Here is a 26390-nt window from a genome sequence, read left to right as displayed (position 1 = left end):
TAAAAACTCGGACTTTGTTATTGTGCTAATACATTTATCGAAACAAAATCGAAGTAGCTTTTGATTTCTAGTACTTACTATGAACTAAACGTACACTTTGGTGAACAAAACCAGAACTATTTGTGAACAATCTGTCGTGGTCCCGCTGTACATAACTAATAGCATATACAGGGAAAACTAATGTGCGCCAAGCCTGCCATTAGGCCTAAATAGCCTACATTATTGATGTTTCTTTAAAAACAAATTGAGCCCGTTTCTAGATTCTATATCTGACTTCAGATGATCCATACTGATTTAGGTAACACTACACTCAAAATAATTTGATTCTAAACAATAAATGTAATGTCAAGAGAAAGATTAATGATTCTGAAAATGTAATATTAAGAAACCTAAATCATATATCTATAATTCTAGATTAATACATCAGAACTAATGACGTTTAATCGATCGCAGTGTTACAACATTGAACATCTAGATTTAGCCTAGTTCCAAAGCTGATTTATGACAAAACGTACAGTTTAGAGTTAGACGTGGATTAGGCGCCAACTTGCTTTAACTGACCTAGAAGAGAGCAGCAGGCGCTTCCGAACGAAACAGCTGGAGATCTCTTACAAAAGCTGCGGGCTGCACATTTGAGACCAAATGAAAATCTATTGCCGAGGACAGGCTTGGACATCGAAAAGAGAACTTCATCGACCACAAGTGGACACACTAGCTGATCCAGAAGTTTGGAAGGGGGGGGGGGGAGTCAATTTTTTTCCTAACCCTAAGCATATATGCGCGTACAGCGCTGAAAGCTTCCCCGGTGGTGTCTGGGCACCGTCCGGGGCGCATCCCCGACACCAAAAACGTTTTCTTGCATTTTTCACTGCAGAATTGCATTCTCCACTGCAGAATTGCATTATTCATCCTATTAAAACAGCACCTTCTGAATAAGTTTTACTTGAAAAATACGTGACGTTTTGGCGACGCCGTTTTGGCGCGAGATACAATTTGACGATAATTTAATAAGCACGTAGCGTTTATAACGTATTTATAGCATATTTATTTCACTCTACCATAATATTGTATGCATAGTATGAATTCTTACACTCTTACACCGTTTAGGCGAATTTGTTTTTTAAATATAAAGGTTTGCTTATTACATGAATATAGGCCTATAATAAGTCAGATTTCTGAATGGTAATGACATGCTATCCCCTTCACTTTATTTATATGTGAGTTCTGCTAATCGCACTGGATGACATTTTTCGATTTCTTTTCAAAAGACAATTTTTTATTAGACATTAGTGTAATACTTTCATAAAACAAAAACCGTGTTAACATCTAAAGCTTTATGACGACAATAACTCCACACATAGTAAAGAATAAGACATAGAATGTGGTCAGTACAAACTCTAACCTGTGGCAGTCTTCACGACACTAAGATACTTTCAAAAGATATATTTTGAGAAATAGGGTAGGGGTGATTTGGGTGACACATCTCGCATTGACGCAGGTATAGTTAAACAAATGAAGACAAGACCAGCACCGAGCACTGGTCGTTGGCGTCATACGTCTGGCGATCATCTCCTTGGGACTGGTCATTACTGGTCATTCTAGCACTATACATTCCTAGTTGCGAATTTATAATCCTTAATCTTAAATTCCGAGAGCGACCCAAAGTCTACTCCTCTCTTTCAATCTCTTCACCCCTACGTCTTTATAAGCTCGCGTAGTTTGGACCATTCACTAATCATTTTTCCAGCACGCTGACAGACTAGAAAAACTTTCGCCATTTCATTCTATTATATTTTTAACTGAAAACCTATGGCAGTCTATATAAATTATAAACAATAGAAAAAGTCCAGTAGAAGCGAGGAAAAGACAAAATTTCGCATGAAGGATATCTCTATGTTTTTGATAAGTTTAGTGCAGACCACTCTAAGTATGAAGTATGGATGGCAGCCTGGTGTTGTGTAATATTAGAAATTTAACAATAATTACAAACTTAAATACCAAAAATAGCGGACAAAATTTTTTCTTCTTCTGTGCATGAAAAATATGTCTTAACACAAACACTCATGCAAAACATAGATATGCATAATTCTTTTTAAAGAAATAATATAATAAATGTACATATTGTATTTCGGGCCAAAACGTCCCTTGCGCCAAAACGACATTCGCGCCAAAACGGCGGCGCCAAAACGTCCTGCTTCGGAATTTACAGCCCCTTACTACATTGCAAATACAACCCATGGCCAGGAGGGGTTAACCCCCTCCTGAATTGAAAACCCCTCCCCAGCGGGGGGGGGGGGGGGAGCGGAATTTAGTGACTGATTTTTTTCCTTTGATTTTGTTTATTTTAGGTGAGATTTTAATACTAAACTATCACTTGCCCCAGCACAGCCAATGTTTTTTTAGTTTAAAACCCCCTACCATTTTAACTTACCTGGGGGGTTTGAGTTTAAAACCCCCTACCAGGGTTTTTTGCAGTTAAACCCCCCTCTTCTTTAAAACAAAAAAAACAAAAATGCAAACAACAATCCTCAAATTCCAAGAGCACAGTTATGGAAGATTTTGATTTAAAAAAAAAAACTCCAAAATTTACGATAAACCCCCTCTTCAATATAAAAAAATCAAAGTACACACTCAAAATTCTATGAGCGTAGCCAAAGGGGTTTTGAGTTTAACCCCCCCCCCCCTCTTCAGTAGGGTTTAAAGCTAAAAAAAATACCTCTTCAATATATAAAAAAAAAAGCAAATTACGCACTCAAAATGTTATCAATGGGTTTCGACTCAGTTTTGAGTTTAAAGCCCCCTTCAGCGGGGTTTGAAGGTAAAAAACAACTCTTTAATATTAAAAGCAAAGCAAATTATACACTCCAAAATTCTATGAGTGTAGTCAAAGGGGTTTTGAGTTTGAACTCCCCTTCAGTGGAGCTTGAAGCTAAAAATACATTTTCAATATAAAAAAAAAAAGTAAATTACACACTCTAAAATCTATGAGCGTAGCCAAAGGGGTTTTGAGTTTAAACCCCCCGCCAGCAGGGTTTGAAGCTAAAATATACATCTTCAATATAAAAAAAAAATGTAAAAAAAAAAAAAAAAAGCAAATTACGCACTCAAAATGTTATTAGCGTTGCCAAAAGGGGTTAGGGTAAGGGGTTTGGTGCTAAAAATACCTCTTCAATATATATAAAAAAAAGCAAATTACACACTAAAATTATATGAGCGCAGCCAAGCCTATTGGGGGTTTTGAGTTTAAACCCCTCTCCTAAAGATGGCTTTTTTTTTTAAAGTTTAAAACCCCTCCAGATGGTTTTGAGTTTAAAATCCCCTTATAGAGTGTTTTGAGGTGGAAAATCTCTATCTTCAATATTATTCTAAAGCAAACTACAGTTACCAAATTCTATGACAGTTGCTAAATGGGGTATGAATTTAAAAAAAAAACATACTCCAGAGATTTTTTAGTTTAAAACCCCTTACAGATGATTTTGACGATAAAACTTCCCTTCTCGATATAAAATCTAAAGCAAACTGCAGTCACCTAATTCCAATAGCGTATTCAAGAGAAGTTACACATTTCTACCAGTGGCGGGGCTCCATTAATAAAGTGCAGTGAATAGTCATCTGCCGAAATTGAAAAAACACTAAATGTTGCTCAACAAACATGGCTAATACAGATTTTAGGAGTCAGTTATAGAGATCGGGTCTAAATCAATGAAATCCTATGCCGAACTGGGAGTCGACCCTTAGTAAGATTGTGACAGAACGTCGCATGAGGTTTGCGGGACATGTTCTTTGACAAAATGATTTACGCATAATAAGAGTTGCGATGACATCCTAGTACAACTTGGCTCCACACATTCATGGACAGGGGCAGACTGGCTATATGGGCAAACGGGCAAATGTCTGGTGGGCGGTACCAAATGGGCCGGTCTGGTTGCGACCAAAGAAAAAAAAAATTTCAATGCAGACAACTTAAAAAAAAAAGTGACAGCAGCAAGACACAAACGCCCGAACACGTTTTCTTGTGTTTTTTTTTTTTTAAATTCTTACTACAATTTTGTTTGAAATTCAACAAGAATATCCAAAAGAAAAATAAAATACACTATACATTGTACGTATTATCATTTGCAAAACGTTAGACCGTACTTTCTGCTATGCACGAGCGGCATGGACTGCTTTGATGTCTTCGAGGCTGTGTTTAGCCTAATCATTTTGCTGGTCGGCATAGGCCTTTGATGGCACTCCCAATTTTTTTTTTGCTCCTTCCCTCCCCCGTCTTTTAATGGTTCCAATGAAATTTAACCAAAAAGAGGGATGAGAGAGGTTAAGTTAAAAAACATTGATATAACAAAAAAAGGCGCGACAATTAATCTTTGACAATACTTAATAGAAATTAACTTAAACACATACACACAGATGCGAAATTGCAAACCACCCAACTTATTCACAGCTCAATATGGGTATAAAGCTCTACTTTCTGCGATTTGAAAAGAAAAAGTAAGTTTCTTTTTGTTTATTTTTAATAACATAGATCCAAAAATACTACACTTAAGGTCCTTATTACAAAAAAAAATTATTTAATTAAAAAATAAATCTAGATCTAAATCAGTTGTTATACTATTGTAAATAATGGCAAACTTATGCTTAGTATGAAGTCATTAATGATGAAAATTATTACAATATTTACAATAATTTATTATACGCTGTCACATCCGATATTTAATGAAAGGAGATTTATATCTATATATATAATATAATGATATATCCGAAACATGCAAAACATTTTACAAACAAACATTTTACAAACACTAAATAGCAGGGCTGGACTTAACCATTGTGGGGCCCTATGCGAAACGGATTTCGTTGGGCCAAGTTTGGGATGGGGAAGCGGATAATTTGTGAGATTTAAGAGTTTGTATTAGAAAATAAATTCGTCTATGTATTTTATTCATTCTTTACTACGTACAGAATTACTTTACGAGCCTTGCGTATAGCAAAGTCATAGAGTATATCATAATAATTCTGTTTCCTACATAGATCACGCTCAATAGTAAGAATTACTAAATGTTTCAATCTATCTTTGAGAATTGTTGACTTCAAGTAACTCTTCATTAGTTTGAGGCGCGAGAACCTTCTTTCACCAGACTTACATGGAGGTCCTCAGAGCAGGTGGGAAGAGGCTTCAGACATTACCAGTGACAGATTTTTGTGGAAACAGCTTGACGGCAAATGCGCCGAACGTCGCGGGAGGGTCTACGACAGTAAGAATAGCACATTAGGTTTTTGAAATAAAACTTTTTAACAGCAGGAAAATGTACTGTAGATAACTCAGAATAGATATAATCTAATTTGTTGTGAAAAACACTACTTATATATGAATAAATAGATTCGTTTTTTTTTTCATTAAAAAAAAACCAACTAATTGTCTGAGTACTATTTATAGCTGGCAAGACAAAAACTTTGTGGCTCTTTAAAAACTTTGACATTGTGTAAATTGTAACTTTTGGCTCTTCCGACTCAAAAGGTTGCCGACCCCTGGTCTAGAGTCTAGATCTAGATTATGTCTAACTCAAGATCTACTTTATACTTTAACACATGAACATACAAAAATTAAGTCTATTCATTTCAGATCTCAAATTTTAATTAAATATATGTAGGCCTACAAACAAATGTTTTTATTTGAAAAAATGGATTGAAGTCGATTAGATCTATCTACCTATTTTGATAGCTCCATTCATACTATTTTTACATTCACGCATTCCGCATTCGCTTTACTTATAACATTATTATTTCGTTTAATTGTTTACAAAACACTCTCAGTGGGGACTAGATCTAGATCTATATCGACAGTGATACGCGGGTAATACATGTGTAGTATAATTATATAATAATAATTTCGTAGGGTAGGTCGTAGATCTATAAATATAATAATAATAATATAAATATAATTTATACTTATGCAACCCACCATATGACTATGATATATATTTAATATTATATTATATATAGATCTATATATAATATGATATTCATTTATGACCATATTATTATATAAAATATAATTAATATAATTATAATGCCAAAAGTCCATAGCCATAGATAAGGCACTTGACCTTTGACTTTGATATTTAAATTCTATTTAGTTTGGGTTATAATCCTAATTATAATGCATTTAATTGATTTATAATCATTTTCTTTTAGTTTAGAAAGCATGTTCTCTTATCTAGATTTCTAGATTTACAGAATCAAGATCTAGACTTGAGATCTATCTAGAATCTATAATATAAACTATATATAGAGTCTAGTATTATATAGACTAATATAGAGTCTATCAGTCTATCTAGAATCTAGATTCTAGATTATTCTATTCTAGCAGCTAAATCTAGATCTAGATAGAAGAATACTGACTAGCGGCTAGGTCGTAGGTCATCTATGAATGAGTATGACTATGAATCGAGACTCTAAATCTAATAATAATTCAATTCTGTCATATGTCTAAGTAAGTCTAGCTCTAGTAGATCATTACTAGTTACTAGAGTCTAGATCTACTAGATTATAGTTATTTAGTAGATAGTAGATTATAGATCTATTCTAGATCTAGAAACTAGAAATCTAGATTGACTAGATTAGATTATTCTAGTATTCTAGATCTAGTATTACTAGTAATCTAAGTATTCTAGTCTATTCTAGAATTAAGAATAATCTAATCAATCTAATCTATAGATTTAATTAATAGATCTAGCCTAGATTCTAGGTGGTTTTTATGGATTAGAATTGATTAGATATAATAATAATTATAGAATCTATATATTAAAATAATATATAATATAATAATAATAATATTAGTGAGTTACATAGATTTCATAGATTGTCATAGATTAATAATAGATTAATAATTAATAGATATTAATAATTTAAGTAATTACATCTAGATCTAGTAATATAGTAGTAATTGATCTAAATTAGATATCTAGAATATAGATCTTAGAGTCTAGATATAGAATCTAGATCTAATCAATTCTAATCATTCAAATCTATTCTGTCTATCTATAGTATAGACACTCACTGTCACACTAGATCTTTATGACTATTACTATATCTAGTCTAGAGTAGAGTCAGTAGAGAGATTAATATTATAATGATAATAATGGCAATGTCTTCAATTCCAAAGAGTCGAGATAAGTAGAGAAATGAAGCCGTTTTCCTACACCTAAAAATAAAATATTTAAACTTCCAATATCCCATTCATTGATTCATTAATGTACATTTCTAATCTAATAGTTTAGTAAAGGGTTAATTTCATTTCAGTACCTTTTCGTTGATGTGGCCGGCGACATCAGGGTCAAAATTAAAATGGATCCCAGGCCGAATTATGTTGGACTTTAATTCAAGACTAGTTAGTAGATCTAGATCTAATAATCTAATCACTAATCTATACTCTAGAGCAGGGGTGGGCAACCTTTTTGTATCGAGGGCCGCATTTAAACAATTTTGGGAATCGGGGGCTGAATATATGTATTTAAGTATATATACATGTATATGTACTTACAACTTGAAAAATACACTAGCTAACTCTAAAATGTCTTTTAATTCATATTTATACTGTATTATACATTCACTTTTAATTTTTCACACTCCCAATTGAGTAATTACAACAAGAGTTAACAATTTCTAAAACCAATGTTAAGTTTACTGTTTACACTCGTGCGTAATGTTCCAGAACTGTGAAACTAGCTTACTAGTTGTTATCCTTGTGACTGCTGTCAAATTACAGCAAAAGTATTGACTGGAACTTCTCTTTCATGTCATAATGTGCATGGAGCTATGTTCTCTGGAGCTGAATCAGCTTCTGCGCCAAATGGTGAGCTGGTGGTATTGAAAACTGGTTCTTAACATCTTTAAATTTGCTTTTATAAATGCCACACTTAGGGAATCTAAATAAGTCTTGTACTATTAACCATTTTACTACAAATAGTTTCACCTTTCAGCAAAGGAAAATAACATAGACTGTTTGTACTTGCTTGGCTGGAGAAACTGGAAAGCCATGTTGAAAAGATTTAACATGCACTTACATTTCATATGCAAACAACTCTTAAAAAACATGAAATCTAGTCCTCCACTCTTCATTAGAGATATTAGTAACAAAGTCACAGTCAATGTCCTTCAAGGAACATAAAATTTATTTCTTGAGATTTTATATTCTTCTCAGTACCTTGCCAATGCTAAGCCAGCGGATACATCAGAATATTTTGTTTCTAAATCTTTAAAGTACTTTCGAAGCTGCCTATGGTTAAAACCCCTAGCTTTGATTATTGTTGGATATGGGTCAAGATAATATTTTATGCAGCTTTGTGCAAACTTTCTTGTTTAGAGTTTATGGTTGGGATATTCTTTAAAAAAAACAAATCAATTTTTTTTAAGGTCAAAGATCGAACTCCATCAGTTGTTACACTTGCCATCTTATTCCAAGCATACCCAACATTCAACACAGTTCTGCATAGCATTGAATAAATATTGGCCTGAAATTGTGTCTTTGATTGTGTTGTCTTTATATAAGAAAAGAGTCCTTGTAATCACAACAAATTTCCATATGGATCAATAAAGCAGTCTTAGTCTTCGTCTTGACTGAGTGTATTGAAGTAAAGCCAATAAGAATAATCTTCGTTTACTTGAAACTTTTTATAATGACACAGTTTCAATCATTTATATAGATATTTAGAATTATTTTTTAAATATATTTCATTTTTATATGTATATACTGTGGTACACCTGATTTTCTTATGTGTCCGCGGGCCGCATAAAGCGCTCCGGCGGGCCGCATGTGCAGGCCATAATTTGCCCACCCCTGCTCTAGAGCTATAGCGGTGATGTCCAACCTAAGTTTGAAAATGTAGAAACATTTAAATATTTAGGAAGCATGATACATTCAAAAAATGACATAAGTAAAGGAATGACTACTGCAGGTAACAGAGCTTTCTATAATATACAACACTTTCATAAAAGCAAATTTATTTAAGAAAATAAAGAACACTATCTTCAAAACGATCTAAAGACCAGTTGTTATGTATGCATGTGAAACCTGGACGCTGGCAAAACAACAGAAAATCTGCTAAATACCTTGGGAAAGAAAATCCTCAGAAAAATTTATGGTGCCTTTTATGAGAAAAACCAAATGGAGGACTCACACCAACCATGAAATTTAACAGCTATAAGAAGACCCCTCCAAAGTAACTGAAATAAAAAGGAATAGATTATGGTGGATAGGTCTCCTCGAAAGAATGTCAGAGAACAGAGGACCAAAGATTGTTCACTGGCAAAAACCAAAAGGCAGGCGTCCCAAAGGCAGACCACAAGCATGGTGGCTTGATGATGTAGAGCAGCGGTTCTCAACCTTTTAAGCTCGGCGACCCCTTTTTACAATCCCCCATTCTGCCGCGACCCCCCCCCCCCATACACAAATACAGAATTGTAGGGTAGACAATAACAATCCATATTTTCGATGGTCTTAGGCGACCCCTTGCAAATGGTCAATCGACCCCCAAAGGGGTTGCGACCCACAGGTTGAGAACCCCCTGATGTAGAGGTAGATCTACAATAGCTAACCATGGAGAAGTAAAGCCCAAGATAGATCAGAATTGAAAGATATGCTAGAGCAAAACAAGGCCCTCCATGAGCTGTAGTGCCACTTATCTTATCTTATATAATACAGACGTTACTTCAAAAAAGAAGATGATTACGTCCTACACGTCATGCATATTAACCAATGACTTAAATTCTGCCAAGTCACTGGTTTTCCTGGCTAGCTCAGGCAACCCATTCCATGCTCTAATAGCACTAGGGAAGAAGGAGTATTTGTACAAATTTGTCCTAGCATATGGGACGAGGAATGTGCCTTTATCTTTGTGTCTTTCAGAGTATTTTATTAAATTTTGTTTTTGTATTTGAAGATTATGGTTCAGTGTTTTATGTATGATTGCTACTTTACTTTTGAGCCTTCTGTCCTTAAGGCTTTTTAAATTTAGTGATTTTACTAAAGGTGTTACTCTAGTCAAGTGTGAATATTCGTTTGTTATGAATCTCACTGCTCTATTTTGTGTCTGTTCCAGTTTCTTAATGTTTTCTTGAGTTGAGGGGTCCCAAACGGAGGATGCATATTCTATTATTGGCCTAACCAAGGTTAAATAACATTTTAGTTTTATGTTCTTATTTGATTTATAGAAATTTCTTTTAATAAATCCTAATGCTTTGTTTGATTTTTTTGTAGTTTCATCAATATGTGGATTCCATGACAGTTTTTCATTTATTATAACACCTAGGTATTTTGCATTTTTAGTCTGTGTTACTGGTTTGCCATGAATAAGATAAGTGGAATTAATTTGTTTTAGTTTTTTTGTTACTCTTAACAACTGACATTTTTCTGGGTGGAAAGACATGCTCCAATTTGATTCCCATTTCTGTAATTCATCTAATTCTCTTTGTAAAATATCTGTGTCTTGTGTTGTTTTTATTGTTCTATATATTTTTCTCCTTTTTTAAATAGGGGGGTGACATTAGCTTCTTTCCAGTCCTTTGGTACTCTGCCCTGGTTAAGTGAAGCCTGAAAGAGTATTTTGAACACTGGGGCTAGCTCATTGCTTAGTTCTTTGAGTAATCTAGCTGGATTACCATCAGGTCCTGACGCTTTATTTGGTTTGGTGTTGGCTAATAGTTTTTGAATTCCATTTTCTTGTACTACTATATCTTCTATGTTGTCTACTTGGTTCAAATTCAGTAATATGTCTTTGTCTCCTGGGGCTGAGAATGCTGATGCAAAGTATTTGTTTAGGATATTTGCTTTAGTTTCATTATCATTATGTATTATAATTCATCTTTTAATGGCGCTGTGCCTGTTGTTTCCATTTTCTTAGACTTAATGTATGACCATAGGTTTTTGTTGTTATTTTTAGATATTACATTGTTTTATGTATTCACTCTGCAGCTGTCTGCTTACTTTTTGGGTTAAGTGTTTAATTTTCTATATACTTTTTGTAAACTCTTTCTGCATTAGTTTCTTTAAATTTTCTATATAAGTTTTCCTTCTGTTTACAAAGCTTCTTTAGTCTATTATTAAACCAGCATTTATTTATTTGTTTGATGTGTATTTAGTTGGTATATGATTTTCTATAATGCTTTTAAGATGGTTTTTAATGAAATTCCAGAGGTCATTGACTGGTTGGTTAATGTCTTTTTCTAATAAGAATGTTTGTTGAAAGTTTAATACAGCTTGGTGTAGTTGTGTTAGGTTACATTTATTCCAGAGTAAGATTTTTCTTTTGGGTTTTGTATTGGCTACTGCTTTTATCTGACTGTGTATTTTTATGATCTCATGGTCTGATAGACCAGGGATAATATCATAATCAACAACTAATCCAGGTCTGTTGGTTAAAAAGAGATCTAATGTGTTGTTTAATCTAGTTGGCTTTTTAATGATTTGATCTAAACTTTGGTTGTGTAAAGTTTCTATGAAAAGCTCATTTATGTCCTTAAGGTTTTGGTGTTTAGCTATGGTTAGTGTTTTCCAATTTATATCAGGTAGGTTGAAATCACCCATAATCCAAAAAACTGCATTTTTATTTGTCTCTTTAAGTGTAGTAATCTGATTACATAGTTCCTGCATGTATTCTAAACTAGAATTTGGTGGTTTGTAAATGCTGCCTATTATTAGGGATGTTGAGGTGGTATTAATTTTACAAAATGTTGATTCTATATTTTTTGAGTTAGGTAAGGTAATTTCTTCTGCTATAAGAGTGTTTTTTATTGCTAAAAGAACTCCTCCATGATTATCAGCCCTATCTTTTCTAAAAATTTCATAATTACTATTGAAAATTTCTGCATTATAAATTTCAGAATGTAGCCAGGTTTCTGTTCCTGCAATTATGTCTGGTTTCTCACATTCTAATAAAATGTCTAAGTCTGCTGTTTTGTTCCTAATGCTTTGAAAATTTATTACTAAGGTTTTAAGGTATTTTGGTATTACTTCTTTAGTAGGTTTGTTTAGTGAGGCTGTTGTATTAATTTTAGTAGATTTAGGTTAACAGGAGTGGATCTGGCTAGTGGTTGGTGAGTTTGGTTTGGGATGGTGTTTAGGATGTTGTATGGGTTAGAAGTGTCTGCATCAAAGGAATCAAACAGTCCTGATGTAAACTGAGGTAACCCACACAGTACACAATGCCATGATGCATCTTTGTTGCCTAAGGCATAATACACAGGTGTATTCATATGGAGATATGATGCATGGTACCATCCATCACTGGGATGGATGGATATATTATAGATCTATATATAATAAATCTAGTGCAGTTAGTGTAAATAAAGTAATGTTCCCTTTCAGACCTTGTGATCTATAGGTAAGATGATGTAAAGTTATCTGTTTCTGTGACTCAGGGTTAACAATGGTGTCATATGGCCAGCATAAGGACCAGCTGCCTTTACTTTTCCCCAACTAATGTCAGTACCCATTAGAACTGGGTGGACTCAGAGGCGCCCTAAAATCCAAATCTTCACCAGGATTTGAACCTGGGACACCCCTCAATTTGGAAGTCGAACACCTTGTACCTCCCATGTAGTTAGTGTAGTTTTACGTAATATACTTATACTATACTACTGATCTAGAATTTCTAGAGATAGAAATCTAATTCTCTAACCACTAACAATAATAATACAGATGAATTCTGAGAAATCTAATTTCAAGCTGCTTACTAACATGTCAGATCATTATTAAAGTCCTAATATCATACTGGAACTGTAGAAGTGTAGTCTTTATGTTGGTAGATCGAGATTTTATTTTTAGACTAATATTTTCTACACCTAGTTCTAGATGAACTGTACAAGTACATCTAATGCTGTTTTAAATAGCGGTTCTAGCTTGGTGCACATAATGGTGTCACCCAGGCAGTAATGTACATTGAGGAACCATTAGGCATGACTAGGGGTGAAAAGTTTCCAAAACTAGCATGAGAGAAATCCTCAAAGAGTTCATTGGACCCTTGGCAGCACTCCAATACCCAAAATAGATTTTTTATTCAAAGATCATCTGGGAGTGGCATGCTAATCATTGCTGAAGAGATCTTCACTGTGAGATCAAAAGCTTATAATTCTTTAAGTTCTAATTTCTAATGAAAGATGATCTGTATCTGAACGTTTTGCTAAATTGATCACAAAAGCATTTGGGTAGATGAAGTCCATTTTGAATGACAACAATATAACACTCAACACAAAGATCAAGTGAATGTACTAATTGACTACATTTTTAGATATTTGTGGACAAACATCATCGTTGGGAAGAAAGTTTAAATCTTTGGCGATGAGATGCTAAAGGATCTAATAAGGCATGACTTTCAGAGACTATATCACAAATGATAAATTTTGCAACAGACTTGGAAAGTTGGTTTTGCTTCATGAGAACCTTCTAACCCTAGATTTGAAAAGTTGATTATGCTTCATGAGAACCTTCTAACCCTAGATTTGGAAAGTTGATTATGCTTCATGAGAACCTTCTAACCCTAGATTTGGAAAGTTGATTATGCTTCATGAAGACCTTAAAGACCTTCCTGCAAAAATAAGTTCCACACTTAAGGAATACGGGCAGGCAAATGAACCGATGGGAAGTCAACATCAAGAAAGGACAGGTCTTATACTAGATTGGGGGAGGACAGGCCTTATACTAGATGGGGGGAGGACAGGCCTTATACTAGATGGGGGGAGGACAGGCCTTATACTAGTTGGGGGGATAGGGATAGATGGAAACAGAGGGACTGAAGGGAGCTGATTAGCAGTTGTTGTTGTTTTTTTTGGTGTAACAGACTTTAGGAACAGTAAAAGTATATTGTATATATTTTGTAAGGGCATTTATAAATCAAAATTGCAAAGTTTTACATCTATTCAAAAGGGTTTTCTATTTAAGAATCATTTTATCTTTCAGGTTTGAATAGCTCTTTTTATGTGTCAAATATATAGGCCCTCACTACATTGAAGCACAATAATTATTGAACTGTTCAATCTAAGCCTCATAGCTTACTTTCTCTTAGTTTACATTGGCTTCACTCTTCAGACCTGAGAACAATGCCTTGCTATAATTATTAAAAATAGATCTTAAGACAAATACAACTGATATTAAGCCCTACAATTTGTAGACAACATTTTATTTGAAAATGTGTTATATGATACATAATCAAGATTTATATGATTATAAAATGTAATATTTGTATTTATTTATTTTATTTTAGATAAAGATTTTTACCAATGGCAACATCTTCCAATTTATCAAGAGTAACATTTTTTTATGAAACTTTGTTCAGCCTTTCCAAACATTGTAAGAGGAAATATGTATGTCAGAATGTTAGGAACTTTTCAAGCATTCGATACACATTGCCTTATCAAGCTGGAATATCGATACAAGAGTGCAATGTCAAAAGCAATAGCAAATGTTCTGTATTATTTCAACCATATCTCATTCAGCGTTGGTCTTCTACTCGAATTCAAGATGATACCAGTCTGCCAATTTTTTTAAAAGCAGAAAAACATTTGAGCAACACTGCAGTTGTTGATACAGAAGGCTCTCTCTCCTATGCAGACATCTTACATCACAGTATGTGTTTGGCTGTCAACATTGTAGAAACTTATGGTGCTAAGGACATGAAAATAAATGGGGAGAGAATAGGGCTGCTGACAGATAACAATGCCACTTATGTCATTGGACTGTATGCTTCATGGATCTGCAATGGCATTGCAGTACCGCTGTGTTTTTCTCACCCAGTTTCAGAATGGGAGTATTTCCTCAAGAACTCTGAATGCTCTCTACTTCTTGTATCGGACACTTTTGCTGAAAAGATTTCACCTCTTGCAAATCAATTAGGGATAAAATTTCTTGTCTTGTCAAGAAAAAACCTTACCAGGGATTATGAGAAAAATAGATGGTTTCAACCTGATCAGGCTTCAAACCCAAAGTAATTTTTTATTATTTTAAAAAATTTTATACTGCCATGTTAGTTCTGAAAAAGCTAGTATTTACATGTGTTATTTTTTAAATGCTTTGTTGCTAATGATCTAGGCCCTATAAAAAAAAATTGACAAGTAAATTCTTTTTAATATAAAACAATAAACAGATTATACATAAATTGAATTATAATTTTATTTTGTTTTTAGAAAAGTAAAAAGAATGTATGAAACAAGAAAGCAAAGATGGTTTGATCGTTCAGAAGAGCTTGTTATGAAGAAACCTGCCTTAATTATCTATACTAGTGGGACCACTGGACGCCCAAAGGTTATTTTCTTTTGTCTTTTAATTTTGACATGTACAATTTCATTTTAAAAAGAAGTAGTAACTTTTTGAATTTACCTTTTTTAAAAAGTAGTAACTTTTTGAATTTTAACTTTTTTAAAAAGTAGTAACTTTTTAAAATAGGTTTAGTCAGTTATATTTAAATTGGTTTAATAAGTTATACTTAAAAATATCTTTTCATTTTTTTAGGGTGTTATTTTAACTCATGGAAATCTATCAGCTTGTGTGTCTGGTTTGATTAAAAGCTGGGGGTGGACATCTAAAGATACAATTCTCCATATATTACCTCTGTATCATCTTCATGGGATAGCCAATGTTTTGCTCACCCCATTAGCTTGTGGTGCTACATGTGTCATAGAGCCAAAGTTTGATGCAGGGAGAGTAAGTTCTAATAATTAATTTTCAGAATGCCATTATCATTTAATGTCAGTGTTAACTTACTTTATTGATATGTAAAAACCAGTGAATGAAAAGTAGTGACTTTTTTTTGGTAGCTTTTTTTTTTACCCACACGTTTACACATTTCTAATTAACTCTTTCTCTCCGTAATTATTTACCACATTCTGGTGGAATCAATGTTGGTATTGTCAGTTAGAAGAGAAAGAGTTAAGATTCCTTCAATACCTAAATTAGGGGATGGGTATCTAAGGCAAATGGAATATGGCTTCACCCACCTTGGAATGTGGCACAGTCATTAAAAGCCGTATAAGCACTCCTTTGGATCTGGCTGAACTTAAGAATTCATTTATTCCAACCTTCATCACTGAGTAAATACTTATTGTCTCCAAAGGCATTGGACAACATTCTTTTCAGATCAAAGAAGAAACTTTGAACTGGTAAAATTTTAATTGGCTTCAAACACAGAAATTTTTTTCTTTTTACTATTCATATAATTTTTTTTCTAAAATATATATATATATGTATGTGTACACAAACGAACATTATTGTCTTAAGCCTAATGCAGTGTTTCTCATTTTTGAAATTTAAACAAAAAAGTGGTGTTCAGTAGAGCAGACTAAAGAAATTGAAAGAAATTCTCAAATGCAAAAGGATTGAGATACACAAAGTTGATCAAACTTTTAAAAATGCTTTAAATCGATGACATGCTTTTACAGGTCTGGCATATGCTGACGTCACCTAGTATACCACATGTAGACAAACATATAAATCTATTTATGGCAGTTCCTACAATATATGCCAAACTTTTAGAGTATTATGAAAATCACCTTGTCAAACCAAGAGTCAGCATTAATTCTGATTTTATTTTGACCACCTTGTCCAATAAGATCAGGTCAGTCTCTCATTTGTTGCATATTTCAATGTTGTATTACTTTTAGTTAAAAAATACTATTATTTTGAATTGTTTATGTTTAATGTGGTGGCTGAGTGGTAAAACACTTGGCTTCTGAACCAGAGGGGTCTTAGGTTCAAAATCTTGGTGAAGACTGGGATTTTTAGGACCCCCCTGAGTTCACCCAACTCTGATGGGTACCTGATATTAGTAAATCAGTAATGAAAATTAAAGGCAGTTGGTCATTGTGCTGGCCAGATGACACCCTTTTAAACTGAATGTGGTACTTATTTTTTTTAAACTTATTTTTGATGCATTAAGTTTTTTTTTTTCAACAATTACTTTATGAAAGTTCCACTGTTTTGATTAAAATAGTTTTTTTTTTAAGTCCAGAAATGCTTTTTTTTTTTTTTTTTTGTTGGACATATACAGTCTTAGTGAAATTTGGGCTTTCTGCTTAATGGCACATTTTTTTTCTAGGCTTATGGTTAGTGGGTCATCATCTTTGCCTCAGCCTATCAGTGACAAGTGGGAAAAAGTAACTGGACATCGCTTATTAGAGAGGTATGGAATGTCTGAAGTATGCATGGCGCTCTCTTGCCCTCTTAGTGGACCAAGGATCCCAGGTACAACTTTATTCATTGTTTTTTGTTTGTGCCTACTCTTTGCTGTATGTCCTATATAGATCAAGTGGAAATGATGATGTTTGTCTAAAGAATCAGATGCTGATTTAATGACATACCGTAGGTTTTAACCCTGTTTTTAACATTATTTGTATTGTTTTCTTGGAAATGCTAGAAATGAATAGGAAAACCAATTTTTTTCCTTAACAAAGAATTTTATACATTATACATATATAAATGAGAAAAAAAGAATCATAAATTATGTAATATATAGTGTAAATATGTATATTCTAAAACTTGTGTATACCCTAAATCTTATGTCCAAAGTACACCTCCATCTTCATATTTGGCAATTATTTCCTTTTTCTGTATAATTCATGTTCTCTTCTCTTTTTCTTCTCCTACTGTTTATTGGATCATCCATGGACCCCTAGACACTCAAAGATAAACACAATGTACAATTGCAAGCTGAATGTATTGACACCAGATATCATTATGCTCATTTGAACATTGTTGTCATACCTGCGCTCTGTCCATTAGATAAAAATCTCTGTCCTCTTTTAGTTTAGGAAAGACACTAAATACACCTACTGTATATGATTGGTTGGTGAGGTTGGAGTATTACTGAGTTAAGCGTATAGATCTTAAAGAAGATCATGTAGAGAAACAAAAATTAATTTTAAGAAAAAACTACTCATGCACTCATGCATTTCATTGTTAGGTCAGAAACATTTCGTATCTGTCTTCTTCTTCCTTGTTCTAATTATTATGTTGCAGTGTTCAGATATCTAGACCAGTATATGAGATGAACTGCGCAGTGGTTTCCAAATCAGAGAGCTCTCCACATAGTTTTTTGTTTTGGGGCCAGTGTCTTGTTCTGTTCTCTTGATAAAGAATGCAGTTTTGAAGGACAAGATCAGCATTCTCTGGTGACACTCCACATGGGCAGATTTCAATAGTTCCAATTTTGAGCTTCCGGAACATATAGTCTCATTCTGTTGTGTCCGGTTTTCAAGGCAATAGATTAGATGTTGATCTTGTCGGAATAGCTTATAATAGGCGTCATCTTTCTTGTGATTTGGATAAGAGCTTGTCCATTTCTCATTTATTCTATTCACTATTAGTTTTTTCATTACTTCTGGATATATTGCAATGTTTGTGTTTGTTCTCCCACACTTGGCAAGTGTTTCAGCCTTCTCATTTCCATCTAGTTCAATATGTGCTGGTATCCAAAATAAGTTTTTTTGCTGTTGTTGTTGAGCTTTATAAGTGTTGTCCTGAGTCTTTTCATATAGGAGAAATCAAGAGTTTTCCAAGCTTTGAAGGATTGTTTTTACAGGGTACTTGGATGATTTACTAGCTTGGTAGCTGCTAGACTTCTGTGTTGCACATGCCAGTGCTGCTTTTAGCAGACTTCAAGGAGAAGTGTGGCAATGAAGAGGACTTAGCATATCCACAAAACTGAAAGTCTACAGTGCCGTAGCTCTCCCGTCACTCTTATATTTATATGCATCAGAGTCCTGGACCTTATATTCCCACCACATTAAAAAGCTAAACTTCTTCCACCTACGCTGTCTAAGGAGTATCCATAAGGTACGTTGGTCCGACCACATACCAGACAAAGAAATCTTAAAGCTGTCCAACATGAACAATGCGACATTACCATCTTCGATGGGCTGGACATGTAGTCTGCATGCCAGACGATTGCCTTCCCAAACGACTTCTGTATGGGGAGTTGTGTGCAGGAAAGCGTTCCCTGGGAGGTCAATATAAGCACTATAAAGACACTCTCGAGAGCTCTTTCAAGGAGTGCGAAATTGACATTCATGTCTGGGAAGCACTAGCTCTCGATCGCTCCTCATGGCGTGAAGCTCGGAGTCTTGAGATTTGAAGCAAGAAGAGTGGCCAGGGTGAAAGAGCACCGAACCAACAAAAAGCTGAGAGAAGAAGCAGGCCTATCTTCAACTGGCCAAACCTACTCATGCCACATATGCCACTATGTCCTTGAGCTCTGTTGGAATGTAGTCAGACTTTTTGGTTATATTTTCAATACAGCCTCTTATAGTAGGAAGAGAGCTTTGGTCACAGGGTGGAGATTCATTGTGTTTCGTGGATTCCAGAGGTTTTTTTTCAAGTTGGTGTTTCTTTTTTAGGTTTAGAGATTCCTGTATGAAATTAGTCCTTTTGAGATGATTTTTATTGCCAGTTTTGTGGATTTTAGTTTTGAGTGGGTGCCTCTCCAAGGTTTCGAATTAAGTGAATTGTGAAAAGATTTTATTTCTCTTCTTTCTTTTCTTTGTTGTTTTGATTGCTCCTGTCATTATCTTTAGACCAATACCATGAACCTTGTCTATTTTCCTTTGGTTGGTTTTGGCTGCTGAGCCCCACGCTGTGGCACCATATTCTAGAACAGGTCTTATGTAACTGGGATATGTCTTTTTCAGAATGTTGTGATTTGCACCCCAGTCTTAAATATCAATATCACACTACATTGGATTCCCGGACACATTGGCATCGTGGGAAATGAAAAGGCAGATAAGCTATCAAAGGAAGGTTCATCTATGGAACAACCAGAGAGACCTTTTAACTAACTCACCCTAAGGTCAATGTTAGTCAACAATCACAAAGAGGAGTGGCTCAACGAATGGGCATCAGGAAACACAGGCAAAGCCATGTACAAAGAAATGACTATGCCTAACAAACTGGACAGTATTAACTTCCTCCCCCGCAAAGAACAATCTACAATTTTCCAACTAAGAACAGGACACACACCACTATTAAATTACCACCTGAACAAAATAAACTCCACACAATTCCCCCTTTGCAGACACTGCGCCCACCCCTTTGAAACCGTAAACCATATCCTCTTTGAATGCCCCTCCCAAATCCACCTTAGGCAGACCCTACTTCCACTACAGCCCAACATAACCAACACCCTGTACGGCAGTGCTGAACAACTGAAGAAAACAGCACACTTTTTTTCCTTGGCACAGTCTGCAAAAGAGCTCACAGCTCAGCAGCAATAAAGCTGGCTAGAAGAAGAAGAAGTAGAACCCCAGTCTGTGCGAACTGTGCCGTATTTGTAATTATGTAATTATTATTTTAACCCTTATAAATATATTGAATCAAACATTATCAGCTTTCAGTTTTTTTTTTTTTTTTTTTTTTTTTTTTTTTTTTTTTTTTTTAAATTTTATTTTAATACAGAATTTTTGCTTTTTTTGTACACAGGCTCTGTTGGTACACCTTTGCCTAATGTAGAAGTGCGCATTGTAAAACCCAACGTGTATTCATCAACTGGCTATGACATCATTGTACAAGGAAACTCCCAGCATTCTATTGTACATCAAGGTGATTTAAACAATGCATTGAGCAAAAGATACTATATTTAAAATAAAATTATTGATAATTCAAGGAAATCAACTGAAATTTTAATTTTAAATATATGTTGAAGAAAAAAATTTTTAGAGCTACATTTCCCAAAGCAGTTGGATTATAGTGTAAAATAATGAATATACTTTTATACATCCTAATTTGGCTGACTCCTTATTGTACATTACTTTTCTTTCTGCTGGTGTCTATAAAAATCTACACTTTTTTTTATCATCGTCTTAATGAATACTATCAAGTGTCTGTTTAAATAAAGTCTTTTGTTTTGACTTTTTTTTTCTCTCATCATTTTTCTCAAACAATGAGATTTCAATGTACACAAAAATTTAATATTTAAAAAATCTTTAAGTGTTTTATTTCCACCATCACCTATATTAGTCTGATGAACCATTGGTGCACCACACATGTCAACTGTCTTTCTCCATTCCTTTCTTTCTTTTGCCTTTGATAGAATCTCTTTCAATGGCATTCTTTTATGTTGTCTTCCCATCACTTTCACTGCCTGCCTCTTCTTCTTTTATCCAGTACTGTTCCCTGAAGCTAGGTCTTTGCAAGCCCTGAGGACTGGAGCCCTATAGCCATTGTGATCCTGTTTCTAATCTCTTCATTTGTGATACAGTCTTTGTGATACCTGGGATCCTTTTATAGTATCTCAATTCCTTTGCTAGGATCATGTGGAAGGGCATCAGTCTGATTTTAGTGTCTTATCTATGCCTTTTCTTTCCAGAAAGTTTTGCAAGTGCTAATGTGGACTGTGCAATTCTAACTAGTAGTTTAGGTTTGGTTTCTTCATCTGGAAAAATAGCTTTTAGATATTAAAAACACTTGCCAGCTTTTTGCCTCCAATACTTGTGTCTATTTTAAAGCCCTGATGCCTATGGTTCATTATTTGTGTTTTTTCAGCATTGATTGATTTACACACCATATGCTATATTGTTTATTTTTTTTAGTTTTAATAAGTTATGTTGAAAGAGCATAGATCAACAAACTTAATGCAATCTTACAAATGTATATACTTTCTTCATCGGACTTGTATCACACCAATGAAAAAAAAAAGTGCTACAGTAATGTTTAATAGATTCATTCTGTTTTTCAAGGAATTATGAAGCAGTTTAAATAAAACCAAAAGAGAATTCAACTGATGACTTTCACCATGAAATGAGCATTACAGCCTTTTCTCCTCTTTTATATTCTTTTAAATTAATGTTGCAAGATTGGTTTTGAGCTGCTTTTCTTTCACTAATCCTTCACACTAGGGCTTGGGACTGTTCATGGCACATTTACTGCAGATGTTTAGCCAGGATGCACTTTGAAATAACCTAATATTTGTTATTATCTGTTGTATATGTACTTACAGAGAATGAGCCTGGAGATTTGCATGTGCGAGGACCTTCAGTGTGCTTAGGATACTGGAAAAATCCTGAGGCGACTACAGAAGCATTTACCAAAGATGGATGGTTCAAGACTGGTAGATAACAGATACCATTATCTTTGTATAGTTTAGCCATTAAACAGTTTTCAGACTGCGAAATGTCCATACTGTATTGAAAAATGAAAATGTTTAGAATATAAAGGTAGCATTTTGGTTATAGGTGATACAGCTAAATATCTCAATGGTGTCTACTACATTGTTGGTCGAACCTCTGTGGATGTCATCAAGAGTGGAGGCTACAAGATAAGTGCCTTGGAAATCGAACGTCACTTGTTGGCCCATCCTGATGTAGCTGAGTGTGCAGTTGTGGGGCTTCCAGATTTAACATGGGGCCAGAAGGTATTTTAAAAAAATTTTTTTTTGCATGCTAAATTACTTGATGTAAATAATTTTGATTGGTCATCAGCTTCGCAGTTGATTCATTGTGCTGACCTGATACATAAATTTGTGTTTTCTTGTCTTACTGAACACGCATAAAAATTTTACATCAAAATAATCATGCAGATAGTTTGTTACTAGTTTATTAGTTTTGATTGAATTTGAAATTCAATGGAATCCAGATAATTCAAACTGGCTTATATCAAAGGTCGGCTTAATTCAAGGTCTCTTCATTTTTTAAAAAATTTCTTTGTCCCTATGGAAAAAAAAAGGATTAGTTGAAGTCAATTTTGCCCAGTTCCTGATAATTAAAAAAAGTCTATGTTAGTACACTTTTTTACCACTCATTATTACTATCTTAACTGTGAATAGACCTGGTTTTTAGTGACTTGACTATGTAGAATTTAGCTCATGGGATATGCAGGGGGGATGACCCTTGAGGGATTATGGGCACAACATGGCCTAAATTGTGCAGATGTGCCAAAAACCCAAAATATCAAATATCAATATAACAAAACACCAGTCAATCCTTCAAGATGGAATGATTTCTAGCATGTTGAGTGTATATTATGTTACATCATGTTACATCAACTGGCCTAGTTTGAGTGGATGTTCTTAGTGAGGTAGAAAGACTGGCTGACTGACAGCCATCCCTCACACACATACCTGACATTATGCGCTGTTGTATCACTTGGTATGTTACTATTTTCTAAGTTCAAAACTAAATTTGTGCGCAAGAAGACAAAGAATGCATGTGCGCAAGAAGACAAAGAATGCACTGCTGACAAGTCTTACATTTATAGAGAGGAAATGCAATTCTTTTATAATTGAACTGAAACTGTCATTGCTGCAGGATGACAAAACAAACACCACCACTGAAAGTTGTTGCTGAGAAATACAGTATTCCATCAAAGTCTTTGTCAATGATATTGAAGACATGTGAATAAACATTGAATATGAATTACTTTTTTTCTGCTATTTCCATTGTTGAAGTCAAAGTGTATTTCAAACTCTTTTAATTTAAATTTATATTAAAGTTACTTCATGTCTCTTGCACTTTGAATTAACCCTATTCCACTGTAATAATAATATTAAATTAATATTAAAATTTTACAAGTATTGGTCCTGTGGCTTGAAGGTTAATTTTACAAAGCAGTTGAATCCTGTCAGCTTTTTTTAATGAAATGGACAGATAAATTTCCACTTTAGATATTATCAGTTTTTGCAAATGAGTAGTATTTAATGATTTTGTATATTTGATTGTCAAAAAAACAAAACATTTGGCTTGAAGTAGATGAATATACATTTTGTTTCAACATTTTTAATTGTTGATAGGTGGCTGCCATATTGGTTTCCAAGCCTGGAAGAAAGACTCTGGATTTACCCACTGTAAGACAATGGGTCAGCTCCTACTTACCACCATATCAGTTACCAAGTGTTGTGAAATGGATAGAGTCTATACCTAGAAATTCTTTAGGGAAAGTCAACAAAAAGGAACTTGTGAATCTAGTCTTTCCAGAGCTTGCTAATAAAAAATGGTAATAGTGAAGGAGCCAATATTTATTCAATAATTTTTTATTGTTAATGATATAGGATTTTATTATTTTTTTGCCTCAAATGTTAAACTGTGATAAAGCTATGTTTAATTTAGTAATTTGTTATAAATAACTTTTACTGCCTAAGTCCTCAACTTGAATTTTAGCTGCATCAGCTAATGCCCAGAGCTCCGCTGCCCTGTTTCATTCTAAACCTAAATTTTGTGTATCAGCTTTTAAGAATTTGTTGTATACTTAGTGTTATAGAATAAAAATATATTAAAATGTGTCTTACTCTATGAAATGTAAAGAAACATCAATGTACAAGTAAATTTGAACAAGAAACAGCAACACTAATTTTAATGTTAATAAATGTTTTTACACTAGACAATTAGAGCCTGAGAGAGAAAAATCAAGTAATGTTCTCATATTTTTTATTTTTGTTTTAAACCCTTAAAGAAAAGAAAAATATTTTACATGTCTCTTGAATATTCAGAAATTTTTTATTTTTTTTTTTAATTTGTAAATCAGAACTGTATTTTACTACAGAATTGTACTATGGTCAAACTTTATTTTAATAATAATAATAATAATCTTTATTACCTGTTAGGAAATTTGTCTTACAATTAGTGCATTACACCAAACAAAACATTTGTCTGGAATCATTATTTGTTGAATTATTTGTTTATTTGTTGAGAATTGACAAAGAAAATACATAACAAAAAAAATGTCTTCCTTTAAATTCTAGTAACCTTATGTCTTAAAATGATTTATTTATTTCACAAAAGTCCTAAATTTCTTGAGGCTTAAACTTGCCACCATTAAGAAATTGAAGTCGTGAAAAGAAATATGAAGTGAAAGAAGTTGTGATGATAGGTGAAAGAGAAAATGTGATGAAAGGTGGGAAGAAAAAGAAGTTGTGATGATAGGTGAAAGAGAAAATGTGATAAAAGGTGTGAAGGAAGACAAGTTGTGATGATAGGTGAGAGAGAAAATGTGATAAAAGGTGTGAAGAAAGAGAAGTTGTGATGATAGGTGAAAGAGAAAATGTGATAAAAGGTGTGAAGAAAGAGAAGTTGTGATGATAGGTGAAAGAGAAAATGTGATAAAAGGTGTGAATAAAGAGGTTATGAAGTGATTCCTTTAGTGGTGTCTTTATTGTGAATTGCATAAAAACCTAAACCTTGCTGCAGTGGCCTAGCAAAGTCAGAAAATAAAACATTGAAAAGACGTTTTTTTTCCGAACTAATTGTGAAAAGTTTTGCCAATTTGCAAAAAATAATAATAATATCAGTTTTAAAAAAAATGATGCTCGCAAAATTATCAATAATTGTATCCATATCTATTTTTTTCCTCCATCAATTGGCCAATTAGTGAATCACACATTTTTCATCGTAGATTGCAATTAATTCTTGATCAACTTTAGTCTGAAAAAAACTTCCCTCGCATCTAGCCACACTTAGCACAGTTGCCTGAAATATGTCATTAAAGACAATATTTAGAACTGAATCATGTAGCAGATTTTTATTTTTTCTAAGATTTCAAACAGGTCCTTGTTTCAGAAATTAAAAGGCTTCTGAAAAAAAAAAAAACAGCGACAAATCGTTGAAGCCTCTTTAGCTCCAGATGAAATTCGTTTTTTGTAAATGTCGCTATGACCATTATAGAGATCGATTTCGATATGAGGATACTATAAGTGATATGGCGACGAAAATTCTTATTTACCTACCACATTTAATCATTATGATATTGTTTCCTATCTGGTGGTTATTTCTTGAACTATCCCGTTAAAGGTAGGTGAGAAAATGAAGACTGCATATCAACTAACAATCCGCCTGCTTTAGATCTAGTTGAAAAGTTTTCATTTGCAGTAATCCATGTCTCTACAAATTTTAATATTTTTGAAAATTAGTCGTTATCGATAACCATCTTTACGGCTTCTCCTATGGCGCTCCAGTGGGTTTTAACCAAGCGCTTAAGGCTAGTTCCGGCTATTTTGGTGTGCTGAAGTTGAGAAAAAGGCTGTGAAAACGTTCCTGTGTACGGACACATGATTCTGTATCGCTTTCAGTCCGACTTCCTGACAAACTCAGAGAATGGTTCGAACAGACAATAGATTGAGGTGACCTCAATGAAAGCCTCTAAAATTGGCAGCCCGTCACTATCCATGGCAGGGAAAATCCTGTTTTGAGATGTCAAATGTATTGTCAAAATAATTGAGAAATATTTGGCTCGTAATCACCCAATATTACAATAAGTTCGTTTTGTATTTGTGGAGACATGTTGACATGTTTCTATTCGGTCTGGAACTAAATTGGTTCGGAGCACATGTACTCTCAGCAGTGGATCGTACGTAACTTCACAAACTCCTAGAAATGACCTAGATTTTGTCTTTGCTATTTTTCTTCAACTTGTTCGCGATTCCCATTGA

At 33.9% G+C, this 26390-nt stretch overlaps 1 protein-coding gene across 7 annotated transcripts; it reads left to right on the top strand.

Moving 5' to 3' along the window:
- The first annotated feature begins 5783 nt into the window (after nt 1–5783).
- On the top strand, nt 5784–24566 carry LOC106062106 (malonate--CoA ligase ACSF3, mitochondrial-like). Of its 7 annotated transcripts, none has more exons than XM_056036050.1 (10): nt 5784–5851; nt 14256–14975; nt 15175–15292; nt 15500–15691; nt 16426–16601; nt 17082–17227; nt 20456–20575; nt 21972–22082; nt 22207–22385; nt 23760–24566. In XM_056036050.1, exons 2-10 carry the CDS (start codon nt 14272–14274, stop codon nt 23964–23966), a joined length of 1953 nt encoding a protein of 650 aa, XP_055892025.1. In that variant the 5' UTR covers nt 5784–5851; nt 14256–14271; the 3' UTR covers nt 23967–24566. The 7 variants fall into 7 exon arrangements, with proteins under 7 accessions (XP_055892025.1, XP_055892024.1, XP_055892027.1 ...); XM_056036049.1 differs by having other exon boundaries at nt 5812–5894; XM_056036051.1 differs by lacking the exon at nt 5784–5851 and adding an exon at nt 6102–6139.
- The last annotated feature ends 1824 nt before the right edge of the window (nt 24567–26390 follow it).

Source organism: Biomphalaria glabrata, chromosome 7 (assembly GCF_947242115.1).
Source record: "Biomphalaria glabrata chromosome 7, xgBioGlab47.1, whole genome shotgun sequence".
NCBI classification, from domain to species: Eukaryota; Metazoa; Mollusca; class Gastropoda; family Planorbidae; genus Biomphalaria; species Biomphalaria glabrata.
Note: the sequence above shows the minus strand (reverse complement) of the source record. Positions and strands in the feature narration are given on the sequence as shown.

What these genes read in the sequence shown, in the direction of transcription:
- LOC106062106 (XM_056036050.1), top strand. Translation starts at nt 14,272, where the DNA reads ATGGCAACATCTTCCAATTTATCAAGAGTAACATTTTTTTATGAAACT. An exon ending in ACCTTGTCCAATAAGATCAG is followed by an intron (nt 16,602 to 17,081) that starts GTCAGTCTCTCA and finishes TTTTTTTTCTAG; the next exon opens with GCTTATGGTTAGTGGGTCAT. An exon ending in TAGTGGACCAAGGATCCCAG is followed by an intron (nt 17,228 to 20,455) that starts GTACAACTTTAT and finishes TTTTGTACACAG; the next exon opens with GCTCTGTTGGTACACCTTTG.